The sequence below is a fragment of the Panthera uncia genome (genome assembly GCF_023721935.1).
Source record: "Panthera uncia isolate 11264 chromosome B2 unlocalized genomic scaffold, Puncia_PCG_1.0 HiC_scaffold_24, whole genome shotgun sequence".
NCBI lineage: Eukaryota > Metazoa > Chordata > Mammalia > Carnivora > Felidae > Panthera > Panthera uncia.
This window is the reverse complement of record NW_026057580.1, coordinates 14,935,342-14,950,373: the sequence shown is the minus strand read 5'-3', so window position 1 is coordinate 14,950,373 and position 15,032 is coordinate 14,935,342. Positions and strand designations below refer to the sequence as shown.

General features: G+C 42.1%; 1 protein-coding gene across 1 annotated transcript in view; it reads right to left on the bottom strand.

Annotated features, from left to right (window-relative positions):
* The window catches only part of MEP1A (meprin A subunit alpha), a 36,980-nt gene that overhangs the window by 6,271 nt on the left and 15,677 nt on the right, over positions 1 to 15,032 (bottom strand). The window contains exons 6-10 of the mRNA XM_049653765.1: positions 14,401 to 14,518; positions 9,565 to 9,740; positions 5,053 to 5,274; positions 4,134 to 4,283; positions 1,153 to 1,368 (exon numbers count right to left, since the gene is read on the bottom strand). Of these exons, the coding sequence (XP_049509722.1) occupies positions 1,153 to 1,368; positions 4,134 to 4,283; positions 5,053 to 5,274; positions 9,565 to 9,740; positions 14,401 to 14,518 (882 nt within the window). The remainder of the gene's footprint in view (positions 1 to 1,152; positions 1,369 to 4,133; positions 4,284 to 5,052; positions 5,275 to 9,564; positions 9,741 to 14,400; positions 14,519 to 15,032) is intronic.

The window sequence follows — 15,032 nt, the reverse complement described above, 5'->3', positions numbered from 1 at the left end:
TAAGGAACTTCTCCAAAGTCACATACCTACTGAAGGAAAATAACTGTAAAAAGATACACTATAATTTATTTTCACATTCATATTCAAATCTTTTTTTAAGTTTATTTATTTTTGAGAGAAAGAGAGTGCAAAGGCAGAGAGAGAGGGAGAGAGAGAGAATTCCAGGCAGGCTCCACACTGTCAGCACAGAGCCCGACACAGGGCTTGAACCCACAAACAGCGAGATCATGACCTGAGCCACAGTCAGATGCTTAACCAACTGAGCCACCCAGACACCCCTCATACTCAAATCTTAACCAGAATTTGTTTTCCATTATTATTAAATTCCATAGGTTCTGTGTTTCCCCATGGGTCTCATGGTATAAATGCACCCCAGCCCCTAATGTTTGCACTGAATACCTAAATATTAGTCTGAACCATATAAAACAATCATTTTGTAAACTCCAAGTCAAATAATGGCAACTTCATATGGTCCAACCTATGACTTGATGCTAGAGAGATATATGACAGACTCTACATTAAATGTTCACATACAGGACAAGCTGGATCTCCCCTATGCAGAACCGACTCACCCACTAACACCTAATTTTTTCTGTTTTCCATATTATCTGAAATTCCACCAAGTAGGGGATCCATCCTCTTTCAGGAAGCAAATAATACAATCAGGGTTGCTACTATCCAGATAATTCACATTCTAGTGAAAATTAGGTCTACTTGCTTTTTTCCTGAGACTGAATTGGAAGTAATAATTCTGAATAAAGAACTGAGTAAGAAGTGAGGTCATTCTAGAACATGGGGTCCTGTGCTGGGCAGCGTAAGAAACCAGAAAGGATCTTGAGGGTCTAGGACCTCTTGCAAAAGTGTATTTCAGCCTCACTTAAATTGTTGATGCTATTTCTGACTTCTGAGTGGTTAAAATATTCACTGAGGGGTTAAAACATACCAGACATTATGCTGGGCTCTTAGAAGAGCAGGTGGGGGGGGGGGAGGTGCAGGAAAATGGAGGAAGAAGAGGGAGAGGAGAAAGAAGAGGAGAAGAAGGAACAAAGAGGTGGGGGGGAAGGGAGCAACAGAAGGGGAAGGGAAAGGGGAAGAAGGAGCAGGATCCCAGATTTAAGCCAAATCAGCCCCTGCATGAATGTCTCTAGGTACCTTGGAAGGTCTGCACCTTGACCAGCTTGCGAACGTTGCCCGTGCTGTCATCCCTCTTGACCCAGATGACGAGTCGATCTGAAGGGCTTCCTGTCATTTTATAGAAAAATTGCAGGCACTGCTGCTTCCTCTTTGGGTAAAGAATCCGTGACTCCAGCAGGGCTGCCTCTTCTGCCACCCCCGATCTGGTGCTGAAGTGCATGAAGTAGCCGGCACCTGTGGCGAGAGCACCCCAATGACCCATCTCCAGCTGCCCACACCCCAGGGGGCCGTGGATGCCAGCCAAGTGAAATAGTGAACAATGGCCATCATCCAGGCAACACGAGCTAGAACTCTACTGGGGAAAAGGAACAAAGATGGCTTGTCAGTAAGTCTCCTTTGTGTCTCCATGAACTGACTCCCCAGCTAAAGCCCCAGCTCCCCAGTGCCTCTTCTAATGCCCAAGCCTGTGAAATGTATACCTCTGACTTAAGGAGACATGGGCTTCAAGCAAATTCATCTCTGAGATGAATTCTATCTTCCTCATTGGCTTTCTTGTTTGAATTAGAGATTCATTCCAAGGAAAAGAGCTGACTTCCTGGTTGTATAACAAACTGTGCGCTCCCCATATTTGGAAACTGGAATTTAAATATTTATGATAATAAAGATTCAGTCTCACCTGTTTCTAGCCTGCAATTGGATGTATTATTGATGGTAAAGAATCACACTTACTGTACCTTAAGAAGGGGCATTCGAGGCATATTAAGGGGACTAGTTGAAGATTTCTCCTGCCTGTAAGGAAAGCTTCGAAAGAACACTGAAAAGGAGGGTGCAAAATGTCTGTATTTGTAACCAGGCTGGGATTTGTCCAACTCCTAAAGCTTAGAACTCTCTCCCCCAAAAGAAGCAGGCAGCTCAAGGAATATGTCATATGGAAAATCAGCACATCAAAGTCAACCACAAAGAACAATTCTTGCATATAAAGAAGCCCTTCAAGCTGTACCACAGCGTTCAACTTCTTACCAAACATCCCACTCAAAATATCTCACAAAGTACAAACGAAGTGAGCTTCTAGTACAGTTCTAGGTACTTTGGCAATATGACTCTCCGCTTCATCCAGCGTCATACATGGGGCACTGTACCTTCCCCAATGGCAGCAAGCATCAGTGGTTAAATAAGCTTTCTACAAAGCTTAACAATATCATAATGGCTTTAATGTTATATCGGGAAACATGATATTTTCTTGCATGTTCTTCTGAGTACTTGACCTTACTAGCCTGAATTGTCTGCGTTGTGAATTACTGAGTGCTTGGGTCAAATACAAGAGGTCACATGGCTAAGAGGGTCTCCAGGTGGTCCTTGCTGAGGAATTTCACCCAGGTGCACTGAGGGGTAGGAAATGAAAGTCCAATAACTCGGACTTGGGAATCGGGGCACCTGAATTCTTGCCCATGCTCTGCCACTAACTAGAAGGTGCCCATTCATCTCTCCTGGTTTCAGATGGGAGGTGGCTTCTATCCCAAGGGATCCTTTGTGCTCTTTGAGTCTATACATCTACCTTACCACCACCGGTGCCCTCTAGCAGAGGGAATACACTCCCATTAAATGTCCCCCGTGGAAGATGCATAATGGCTTGTCAAGCTAACCTGATAAAACTTTTTAGATATTTCTTCTTTCCTTTCCTATTAAGGTGCTGGGACGTTGTTCCTGTTAGGGTACTGGGACCTCTCACATGAAGGTCACCCTTCTGTTTAGCCTGCAACTGTACATTGGCCTGTCAGCCAGCCCACGGGAGAGAGTGGGTGGGAAGCTCTGATGGGAATTTAGAGGGAACTTCAGACTTAGATCACCCTTTGGACACTTGAGATTATGTGTTTAGTAATATGATGTGTGACAGAGACTTTCACCCTTTGCCGAGGCTGGAGGGAGAGTGGCAATTGTTTACAACCTCTGAGCCCAGTGGCCTGGCAACTGAGTGACAAGCCGGGTCCCTTCTGTGAAGGAAATATAACCAACTCCCACAGGCAGTAACAGTCTAGTCTTTAGAAACTGACTATAATCTATAGGGTTGAGATTTTTTTCTAAGACAGGCACAAACTAAAAGGCTGCTAAAGTAGAAATAAAAAAAAATGAATGGAACCTCTGGACAGAAAGGGAAGATATAAAAAAAGTAGAGAAGGCAGCTGCTGGTCTGCAGCTGGAGGATTTATATGCATTATTTCCTTCCATCTTCATGCTTAAGTGTCAAAATCCTGGAATGCTCGGAGAGGCTGACAAAAGCGAAGACTTAAAAAAAAAAGGCACCAACAAAAACAACTTTCTGTGGTTACAATTAGCAAGTGGTGGGGCCAGATTTCCTGTCCGGGTCCGTCTGACTTTATGACTTTTTCACTGTACAAAACACACCTAAGAACGATCTGAAGCTGTGCCATCCAATATGGCGGCTACCAAACGTGGTATTTGAGCACTTGAATTGTGACCAATCCGGACTGAGATGTGCTACAAGGGTAAAATACACACCAGATTTCAAATACCTGGTACAAAAGTGTGGAGTAGCTTATTAATAACTTTAATATTGATAGCATGTCAAAATGCCAATATTTTGAATATATCGGGTTCAATAAAATGTGTAGCCAGCGACAATTTCTCGTTTCTTTTTTACGTAGCTACTAGAAAATTTCACATTATGTATGTGACTTGTATTATACTTCAATTGGAGGGCACTGTTCTAGAGACATGACCTTTATTGACAAAATCATGTATTAGCAACCACAAGTCTGTATTAGTGTTGTCATGACCTAAATGCATCTTTCTGTTGCACGCCCAGAACCTGCATGCTTTTTGTTGAGCTAATAATTAAGATACGAGAAATGGTCTTTGTGCTTGTTCAGGTTTCCATGTTGGATAACTAACATTGCAATTGAGACAAAACATGTAAGCTGCCATTCCCTAACTGAACCTGGTGAACCACTGTAGAGTTCCTACTTTCTGCCTTCACTCACCCGTGCATTGTCCCACCAAGGTGTGGTCCACTTGTCCAGGCTGAGAACTGTCCTCATGGACCCAGTCAGCATCATCTCTGGTCCCCTGAATCATCCCACAGATGTTTGCCTTCTCAAAAGCACAGTGGTCCAAAAGGGTGTGCGTTGTGGCTGCAAATGATATTTTTGTCACCTGGTTTAAAGTTTAAGTCCTCTTATTTCAAATACCTGATGTCTTGTGCTAAAAAGACCTCATTGTTCAGATACAGCACACTTTCTTGACTTTTCTCAAATGCAAATTCTGCTGTCATCTATTACATCTTAGGACATCCAACGTAGATGCAGCCCTACCCACCTCACAGAGTCAGATGATAAAAAGACCTGTCATCATGCTTTGCTATAAATGCCAACCAAGAACTCCTTTAGATCAAGAAGGAGGTACCTAGTAGATCTTTGTATGTAGTAAGTCTTCTGTACATACATATTGAACAGAATTAAAGAATGTGTCTCTCAAGACTAGTAGAGTCATTTTAGAAAACATCCCATCTCTGAGCAGTAGATTGCTCTAGAACAACTACTCTGGGTAAAGAATTTTGCAGGATAAAAAATACTTCCAAGCTTGTCCCCTATCTTGAGATTTACAGAATGATGCACCATTCAAAAGGATGCTAAAGAAGCTGGACAATTACAGCTTCTTACATCATTGGTCCAATACTTTTACTTTGCAAAACACAACCACGTAATTGATTTTCATAACCATCCTGTGAGGCAGGTGTTACCATTTTTTCTAATCTAGCGATAAGTTAAGGTTATGTGGCTGGTCCACTGTCCTTCACTAGAACAGGAAAGAATAGTGAAGGGAAATATAGGGGAAACTGGGGGAGCAGAGGAAGCTCTGTTGAGGTTCGATTACCTACTTCTCAGACCCAGCAGTACTCACTGCAATTATACATTCGGTTCAGCCTCTCCAAATCAGTGGCACTGAAGTCCAGGCGCTGCCCAATGATGGTGTTAAACTCAGGGATCTTGGCCGTGATGGTAGGAGCACTTTCATTCTTGTTAAATGAGAAAGGCTCGTAGTGCATCAAAGACTCGTAGTCATAGGGCGTGTTGAGGTCTGTGATGAAGCTGTCATCGTAGGTGTTAAAGTTGTGCTCAAAACCTATCAGAGAGAGCATCGACGGGTCCTTTTTAGTTATATCATTTCCCCTGTCGTGCCCCCTTTGACTAGATACTTAAGCAGAGACCACAAAGAAAAAATGAACATTTGATTTAAATATATATATTTAACATATTTTATACTAGCATAATGTACATAATATCAATACATATTATTAATTAATAGTAACAAATATATTTTTTTTTAAAATAGGCTTCATGCCCAGAGTGGAGCCCAACACAGGCCTGAATATCACAACCCTAAGATCAAGACCTGAGTTGAGATCTTGCTTAGGATTCTCTCTTCTTCTTTCTCTGCCCCTCCCCCACTCGTGCTCTGTCTCACTCTGTCTCTCAAAAATAAATAAATGTAAAAAAAAAAGTCAGACACTTAACTGACTGAACCACCCAGGTGTCCCTAACAAATAATATATTAATTATATTAATATATTATATAATAGTATATCCACTTATAAAAATTAAAAGTATATTTAAAAATAAATATAAAAACACATGTTATAATTAATTTATAAATTTGCATACAACTTATTAAATATTTGTATACATTTACATCAAAGATTCATTTTACAAATAAATGAATAAATGTGTGTGTGTGTGTGTATACGTATCAGGTTTTAAGAATGAGAAGATAAAACATTAAAGCAGAGGCAGGTGTTCCAAACGGCAGGAAAAGGAAATTTGTGAATTCAGAAAAATGTTCAGGATTGATACATCTTGCTAATAAGCAAGTACCTCATCCACCAAAAGCTATACCTGGTCAGCAATTCCATAGGTTAGAAAGTCAATTCAAGGGGCAGAAGGAAAGGTCAGTAGCTGCCAAGAAAGGGGCATCCTGTCAATCAAGGCTCACATCCTTTTCCAGAAATGGCCTCATGGACAGAAAAATAAAACAGGAAGCGCAAAATTGACTTTCCGTCCAAAATAGAAAAGGAAAATATTTTTATGAGATTAACACAAGTAAGATAATATATATTGCAGAGTGAAATGCTGGGATCAGAAAACCAATCAGATGTTCCTTTAATCCACTAGCCATCAGGAATTTACTGTTTCAGCAGCAATCATGAGAAGCTCACAGATTTTTAATTTCCTTCTTAGGGAGTGGCAGGAAAACTGAATGAGAAGGCTCATAACTCCCCCAATCGTGACTTCCCGTCTTCATGTATTTCTCCTTTTCTAGTTTCCCATCCAGTTGTTTTTAACTACCTTACGAAGACATCAACGTGGATGCATTTAGGATTGAAGAAGAGTGGCACAACGTGAAGTGGTCTAGCGAGTGCTGGAGGGAGTCTCTAAATGCTTTTGGAAAAGTGATGAACCCTGCTGATCAAAACTTGATTTTAACTGTAAATGAGAATACCAACGTTTCATCCTCCCAATTCATGGGATTTCATGGAGACTTAACCTGAAAGGGATCAAAGCATTTTCGAAGGTGGCACAGGACTGTAAGAAACAAATGAGCCAAACAGAAGGGGAAAGTAACTCCTTCCAGAACACTTGGCCCTAGGTTGTCCTACCCTAAGGGATAGAACTAGAAAGAACATCCAGCCAGTGTGAGGACTGAGGCTTGGTCTGGGATCTCCTGGTGACTTGTGATGAAATCTTAAGAAAAGCACTCTCAAATTCACCGGATAGGTTTTCCTTAACTTTAACTAAAATCACCGGGTTAGAATAGATCATTTCATTCTTTACTACTCAAGGATTCTTTTCACAATGCTTCACGACATAAATGTTTTGAGTAATTTTTTAAATTTTATTCAACACATTTTTGCTGTGCCTACTATCCATATCTGAGGAGCTATGCTAAGTGGTGGTGGCCCCTGGCAGTGAGTAGGATGGGCCAGGTCCTGCCTTCAGGGAACTCGCAGCTGAGAGCCTCAAAGAGGGAGCCATCTTGTACCCCAGAGAGGCCAGTCAGCAAATCTCTTGTGTAAAGGATCGGGCAGAAAATGTTTTTGATGTTGGGAGCCATGTGGTCTCTGTCACAGCTACTCAACTCTGTCATTGTAGCACAAAAGCAGCCATAGGAAATAGGTGAAGAAACGGGCATGGCAGTGTTGCCATAAAACTTTATTTACAAGAGCAAGTGGATATGACCCACAAGCTGTAGTTTGCGGAATCCTGCTTGACCTCAGAAATTGAGGTCTTTCCTTGGTGGGAGAGAAATGATCCAGAAAACACACTTCTGGCTTAAGAGACGGAGACGGAAACAGAGACGGATTTGGGGAGAGAACTACGTTGCCAGTATACTATCTTCTTAGGTTGAACAATTAGATAGTCATCTACGAAAGATGAGACGCAATGAAAGTTATAAATTACCCTCAGCAATAATAGTGCCCTCCCTTACTGTCTTATTAATTCGATGTCTCATTTGAGAACCGTTCTCCAGAGATAGTGAGCAATTTAGATAAACGGAATATGAAAATATAGGGAGGAGATAAACAACATGTGTTGAGTAATTCATGTTCAGCCAAGAGCTGAGCCAGTCTGAAAATTACCCTGTCAAATGCGTTGGCTCCCTCTGAGAAAGAGAAATTATTTGGCCTAAAATGGTATTAAAACACTAACCGTTGTGTTCTCCAAGACTGAAAAATGTGAACGTTCTCTGCATCTTTATTGAATGTTCAGCAGAACCAAGTATATGTACAGGGAGGTAAGAAAGTCAAGCCTAGAGGCAAATACAGGCAGTCTACCAGTGCCCTGGACCAATGACCCCCACTCTCCTTTCCCTCCTACACAGACCCAGTTCTAACACACTTACATCTAGGAGACAAATGCCTTAAACTTGATCTGTTATTTCATGTCCAGGTGAATACTTGCTAATATATCTCTAGATTGGACTGAGGGGCGAAGAAAAATATTACTTTAGCTCAGTGGTTGGGTGGTAGGATGGGTGGAAGTGTATGTGGGGTATGTGTAATCGTGGTTCTGACGAGTCCCTCAAAGTCGAATCATTATAGACGCACTGCCGTATATGAACCCATATGTGAAACTGGTATCTAAATAAAACAGATAATTATAAGACAATTACTTGCTTTGTGAAAACCACGATTGGTAATGGTAAAGGCATTTTAATACATGAAAGTTTTATTAATCTATTGCTGCCAAAAAAGATGTTTTCCCACTTCCTGAACTAAGTCCTAATTAAAAACTAGATGTTTTCAGAAACACAGTATTGGCTTTCTTCCCAGCACATTGGGAAGCTGTTCGATAAAAGAGTGTTTTTCATATACCTAAGAGCACCATTTAGTTGTCTCAAACAATTAGGAAAGGTAATGCCAAGGAAGTCTAAAGAAACTACAGAACAGAACAGAAATTGTTAGAACAACATACCTGCATAACAGTAAGTGAAATAAGACTGTATTATCCCTTGCACAATGTGGCTGGGGGCAGGAGGAGAGAGGTATTTAGGAAGAAAGAAGGAGGAGAAGGAAGGGGAGGAGGGGTACAGGAGGAAGAAAGGCCAGTCAATTTTGACTAACTAGAACTCAGATCATCAGCCAGAGTTAACACAACTGGGGAGACAATTTCAGATGAAAGAATTCATTTTTGTTGTTGTTTTGGTTTGTTTGTTTTTTAATTTTTTTTAATGTTTTATTTATTTTTGAGACAGGGAGAGACAGAGCATGAACAGGGGAGGGTCAGAGAGAGAGGGAGACACAGAATCGGAAGCAGGCTCCAGGCTCCAAGCTGTCAGCACAGAGCCCGACGCAGGGCTCGAACCCACGGACCGCGAGATCATGACCTGAGCCGAAGTCGGCCGCTTAACCGACTGAGCCACCCAGGCGCCCCTGTTTTGGTCTGTTTTTAAACACCTATCATTGATTTGGTAAAGCACCAGCAAAGTTCTTGAGTATATATTAGAGTCGTCTTTTGTTCAGCTAAACTTCATGCAGACTCCTAGACCTACATGAGATCTCACACCCAGAAAAATGGCCATGACATCCTCGGAAGCCTAATTCAATTTACGATGACAGGATGATAGCATTCTAGATGGATTTTCAACAAAAACACCGAAACAAAGCAAAAGCTTCTGATGAACTTTCAGTTGGCATTGAGTTAGCCAACACACATCACTCCCTAAGGCCCTTCTCTGGGGTCAGTTAGGATCAGATGAGCAACACCCACAGAACAGGCCAACAAATAATACACTTTTCCTCTGCTGTGCTCTAGCTGAAGCTTCTGTCTGCACACCGGTGTGGCTTAGACATCCCAGGGTTGGTCCCAACAAGCGATCAAGGTAAATCCCACCCAACTCCCTTGGGTCTGTACACACCTGGAAGAATTTCATCCCACCAGATGTTCACATAGTCATCCCGGTCAGTTCTTGACTGCTCATGGTAAAATCCCAAAGCGTGGAGAATCTCATGTTCAATGATGGCCTTATAGTCACACCCCTGGCCAATGGAAAGGTTCTGTCCCACGTGTTGATCGCCAACCTCAGACCAGCACCTTTAAAGAAGAGGAGAGGGAGATTTTCTCCTAAAGAACTCTCAAGTGGCTGTAATTCATGGGGTTCCAGAACACAAATTTGAAGGAAGTTAGGTTTGATTTTAAAAAAGGAATTGTCAACGGCATTCTCATAAGCTAATAGTTCAAAATAGGGGACTAGTTAACTGAGCAACATTCCCTGCAGGGAATAACATACATACAGTCTTTGAAAGTGGTGGTCCAGTGGCCCCTGGGTAACTCAGTCAGTTAAGCTTCCAACTCCTGATTTCAGCTCAGGTCATGATCTCATGGTTTCTGAGTTCGAGCCCTGCATTGGGCTCCATGTTGACAATGCAGAGCCTGCTTGAGGTTCTCTCTCTGCTTCCCCCCCCCCCAACTGCCCCTCCACAATGGTCCATGCTTGTTCTCTCTCTCTCTCTCTCTCTCTCTCTCTCAAAACAAATAAATAAAATTAAAAAAAAAATAAAAGTGATGGTCGATTATCAGTGTGATACCTACTCAGAGGCAAATCAATCCTAATAATGCACCAGGTAGAAAAAAGTAAAAGTTGGCATTCTTTCTCACCTCCACAAACTCAAAGGACATTCCACAGTATAACACTATTCCCTCTGTACCACAGTATTAAGTTGTCTCTGGGTCGTGGCTGTGGTTGATTTAAATTTTTCTCCTTTGTACTTTAATGAATTTCCAAATTTCCTATAATGAGCAGATATCAATTTTACAATCGTGAAAAAGAACCTCATTAAAGAGACGAGTCTACTTCTTTGGCTGTCGGCCAATCTGCAGCACTACGAAAGCACAGGGCTGGCTGCCTACCAGTTCTAAAGACTCGGGGGAAGAAGGACCCATAACTTCTCACAGAAAGCAGTAGACTCAGCAACTGCTGGCAGATTCTCTAAATTCATCACGGTGCAGTCTCTTGCCCCTTTTTTTCCCAATTATTTTTTGTCTTTTCTCATAAATCCAACTTTCCGCCTCTAGTGGCAAATCTGAAGCTTTCCACGAATTGTCTCGTCTGCTTTAAGTTGTGGAACAGGATCTATACTCTAACCAGTGCTCAACAGAATAAGAGATCTGCTCATACTTTAAATTTTTTCTTAATGTTCATCCATTTCTGAGAGAGAGACAGAGTGTGAGCAGGGGAGGGGCAGAGAGAGGAAAACACAGAATCTGAAGCAGGCTCCAGACTCTGAGCTGTCAGCGCGCAGAGCCCTACATGGGGGCTTGAACTCACGAACCTGTGAGATCAAGAGCTGAGCTGAAGTCTGAAGTCCAACCAACTGAGCCACCCAGGTGCCCCACCCATCTTTTAAGTGTGACCAATGGATTAGAAGTTCTTTGATGACAATCACAATGTCTTACCCACCATTGTTGTCACCAAGATTGCTAACATCATATACCTTCAAATGCTAATGACTTTGGTTTCTACTCAAAGATAGACCTTAATTATCTTCCAACAACTTTTTAAGGTATAATTTACATACCATGAAATTCACCAATTTTAAGAATACAATCAATGCTCTTTTGTAAATGTATTGAGTTATGCAAGCATCACCATGATCATTTTGCATCTCTGACGGTGGCATTTTATTCCAAACTAGAGTTGACTCTGCAAAATACCCACAATCCAGAGGAAGTACTTATTTACCTTGTTTTTAAACATCCCTCTCCCAACAGAAATGTGTAAGTTGCAAAAATGCCACAACTCTGCCTGTCTGACTCTTTTACCTTGTCTTTCTAGAAAGAGCCCAGTTAACTCCCCCACCCCCTTCAGGGGACCAGGGCCTTGAAGGTTTTTGGGCCCTTTGGTCCAGTTTTTTCACCATTCTTCCTCCTTTTTCCGTTCCCCTAACTTAAGCCACAGGCAGTAAGAATCTCCCAGACTCAGATTTCACAAGAAAGAACATCCCTTAAAACTGACCTTCCCCTTCATCAAGTACTTGGGGATTGAGTTACAAACTGAGAAGAAGTCCAGAGAATTTTACTAGGGGAAAGAGAACTTTTGGAAAGTGATGGTATTAGCTTCATTTTATTTTTAAGAGAAAAAAAAAAAAAGAGAAACCGTGGTAGCTACAAATGGAAATAAAAGTGTTAAGAAAATGAACTTTTTTCCCTGAAACCTTCAATAAATAATTAAAGGTTTTGGTACTTAAAAAAAAATGTTTTTTTAAATGTTTATTTGTTTATTTATTTATTTTTTTTTTTTAAATTTTTTTTTTCAACGTTTTTTATTTATTTTTGGGACAGAGAGAGACAGAGCATGAACGGGGGAGGGGCAGAGAGAGAGGGAGACACAGAATCGGAAACAGGCTCCAGGCTCCGAGCCATCAGCCCGGAGCCTGACGCGGGGCTCGAACTCACGGACCGCGAGATCGTGACCTGGCTGAAGTCGGAGGCTTAACCGACTGCGCCACCCAGGCGCCCCAAAATGTTTATTTTTGAGAGAAAGAAAGAGACAGAGTGTGAGTGGGGGAGGGACAGAGAGAGAGGGAGACACAGAATCTGAAGCAAGCTCCAGGCTCTGAGCTGTCAGCACAAGAACCCAACCTCACGAACCCATGAGATCATGACCTGAGCCGAAGTCAGACAATTAACCAACTGAGCCACCCAGCACCCCAGCTTCCGTACTTTCTTGAAGTGCAAAGGCTGCCAAGGGACAAAACGAACATGTCAAAAGCAGACAAACTCTAAAATCCGTGTTCTTGGCGAGGTCCAAGGTGTACTTTACATGTTTTTCCTTCACAAAAAGAGGAACTGTGGGAACACTATTGGTTATCTCCACTTACATGACCCACAAGAACCTCAGAGTATGTCCAGGAACACATTCAGTCTCTTACCCTGAAAGCGGTTCTTCTGGCAATACTCCCAAGCTCAGTGAATGAAGTAACCACCCGGCAGTCACTGAATCAAAAATCTTAGATTCCTCATTCTTCTTAACCCTTCCCATCAACTAGCCACCAGCTTTCGAGAAGTCCCCCTGTTTTCATTGTTTTGAAATTCATTCCCTTTTTTCTATTCCAACTGTCTCTTCTTTAGTGTGCGTCCATTTCATTTCTGTCCTGGATGATTGGGACATTCTTTCATTGGTCTCCCGCCACCAGTCTTGCCCTTACTTCGATTCCTTATCCACGGTTGCTAGAGTAATCTTTCCAAAATGGAAAACTGAACATATAATGAATCACGCACAGAAGAGGGCACTCCCGCACGCGTGGTTTGTCTATTACCAGGCTTCCGTTTTATCGCCTGGCTCCACGGCTCATCTCACTGCCCCTTACATGCCCCTTACATGAGTTCTCCGAGTAAGACACATTCGTGTTTATGTTTGCTTTTTTCTTGTCTCTCTTCTCTTCCTCTTCCTCTTCCTTCTTCTCCCCCCGCTTCTCTCCCTCTCTTCCCATCCCCCATTTTGTACCTCCCTCTCTTCTGCCTCTATGTCCTTCTCCCCTCTTCATTTAACAAGCAGTGTGGCTTTCCCTGATGCTTCACTACATGCTAAGTGAGAGTTCCTGCTTCTGCCCTCTTATGGCCCACGGCACTCCCCTTAGCATATATAACTATTGTTTTTCTCCACCACCCCCAGCTGCCAGCTGTAAACCTTGTGGGATCTAAGACCCTGCGGCATGCTTCTTTGTGTCTAGAGACTAACACACTTCCCGGCCCAGGGTAGGTGTGCATAAATTGCAGTTTTAATAAAAGTCCGAGCTAAGGAAAAAAGCACTCAGGTAAGTAAAGAACTCGTGTCTAAGTGGTCGCCACAATTTTTACTTTTTTCACTGCTATTTTTTTGCATATTTTTTTTTCTTGAGAGGCTAAATCATATGCTAACTTCCTTCCCCATCTCCTATCCATCCATGATTAACAAAACCACCATCAGAACGAGACAACCAAATCCAGGCAACACCTAGAGGCAGTTTGGGGAACTGCAGCATGAGGAAATGTGTCTGTGCTGAAAGACACAGAGGGGCCGTCACAGCAGATGACAGCTTGACTTCCCCACTGCATCTAGCCCAGGTTGGTTGACATAAATACCACTGGGAAAGAAGAGCTTCTTTCTTGATATATCATTTCTTTCCTAGGAGAAACACAAAGTAAAAACTGTACATAGAACTTTTCTATGTATAGGTCCACCCAATAGAGTACTATAATTTAAAACAGTACCATAAAGGGGCGCCTGGGTGGCTCGGTCAGTTAAGCGGCCGACTTCGGCTCGGGTCATGATCTCGCGGTCCGTGAGTTCGAGCCCCGCGTCAGGCTCTGTGCTGACAGCTCAGAGCCTGGAGCCTGTTTCCGATTCTGTGTCTCCCTCTCTCTGACCCTCCCCCGTTCATGCTCTATCTCTCTCTGTCTCAAAAATAAATAAACGTTAAAACAAAAAATTTAAAACAGTACCATAAAAAGAGTGTAATTTATACTTTAATACACCTGACCTAAAAAAAAAACACTCCGCAAGTTAAAACATGACCTAAACCCAGGAAAAGAATTGAGATAAATCTCCCTGTTGCCCAGACATAGCCAAACAACTCATTCTTCATCTAGAACATTAAAAATACGATAGTTTCAAAATTCACAGAGCAAGACTTGATTCTGCTTTCCGTTTCTTTCCAGTTTCTTCTTTTGAAAGACATGTGTCGCTTCACACTTTGTAAAATTTCATACTTACCCAGAAAACTTCTGAAATATGATATATGAGCTCTCTCCTTCATAGGGCTTGAAATCCACACAAGACCTGAGGCGGAACATTTCAAAGGCGTAAAGAATGGCTCCTTTGGCGTTCAGCCCTGCAGAAATCAGTAAAAGTATCAATGAGCGTTACTTAAACCTTAGATAATATATATAACATGGTTCAGAGAAAATCTTGCCACCACATGAAATCCACAGAGGTCTATGGGTATATTTTTCGGTAGTTAGTAGATTCCTTGGAAACTACAACTATAAAACTAGTCCTGTATGTAAACATTAAGTGTTGGGGCACATGGGTGGCTCAGTCAGTTAAGCGTCCAACTTCAGCTCAGGTCATGGTTTCCCGGTTTGTGGGTTCGGGCCCCGCATCCAGGTCTGTGCTGATAGCTCAGAGCCTAGAGCCTGCTAAGGATTCTGTGTCTCCCTCTCTGACCGTCCCCCACTTGTGCTCTGTCTCTCTGTCTCAAAAATAAACATTAAAAAAATTGTTTTAAAAACATTAAGTGCAAACTTTAAATATATAATGTAAATATAACTACAAAATAAGAATACACTCCTATGTATAGCTGAACAAAATTATAAACTGACTTCCTTATTTCCTCCCTTCCCCTT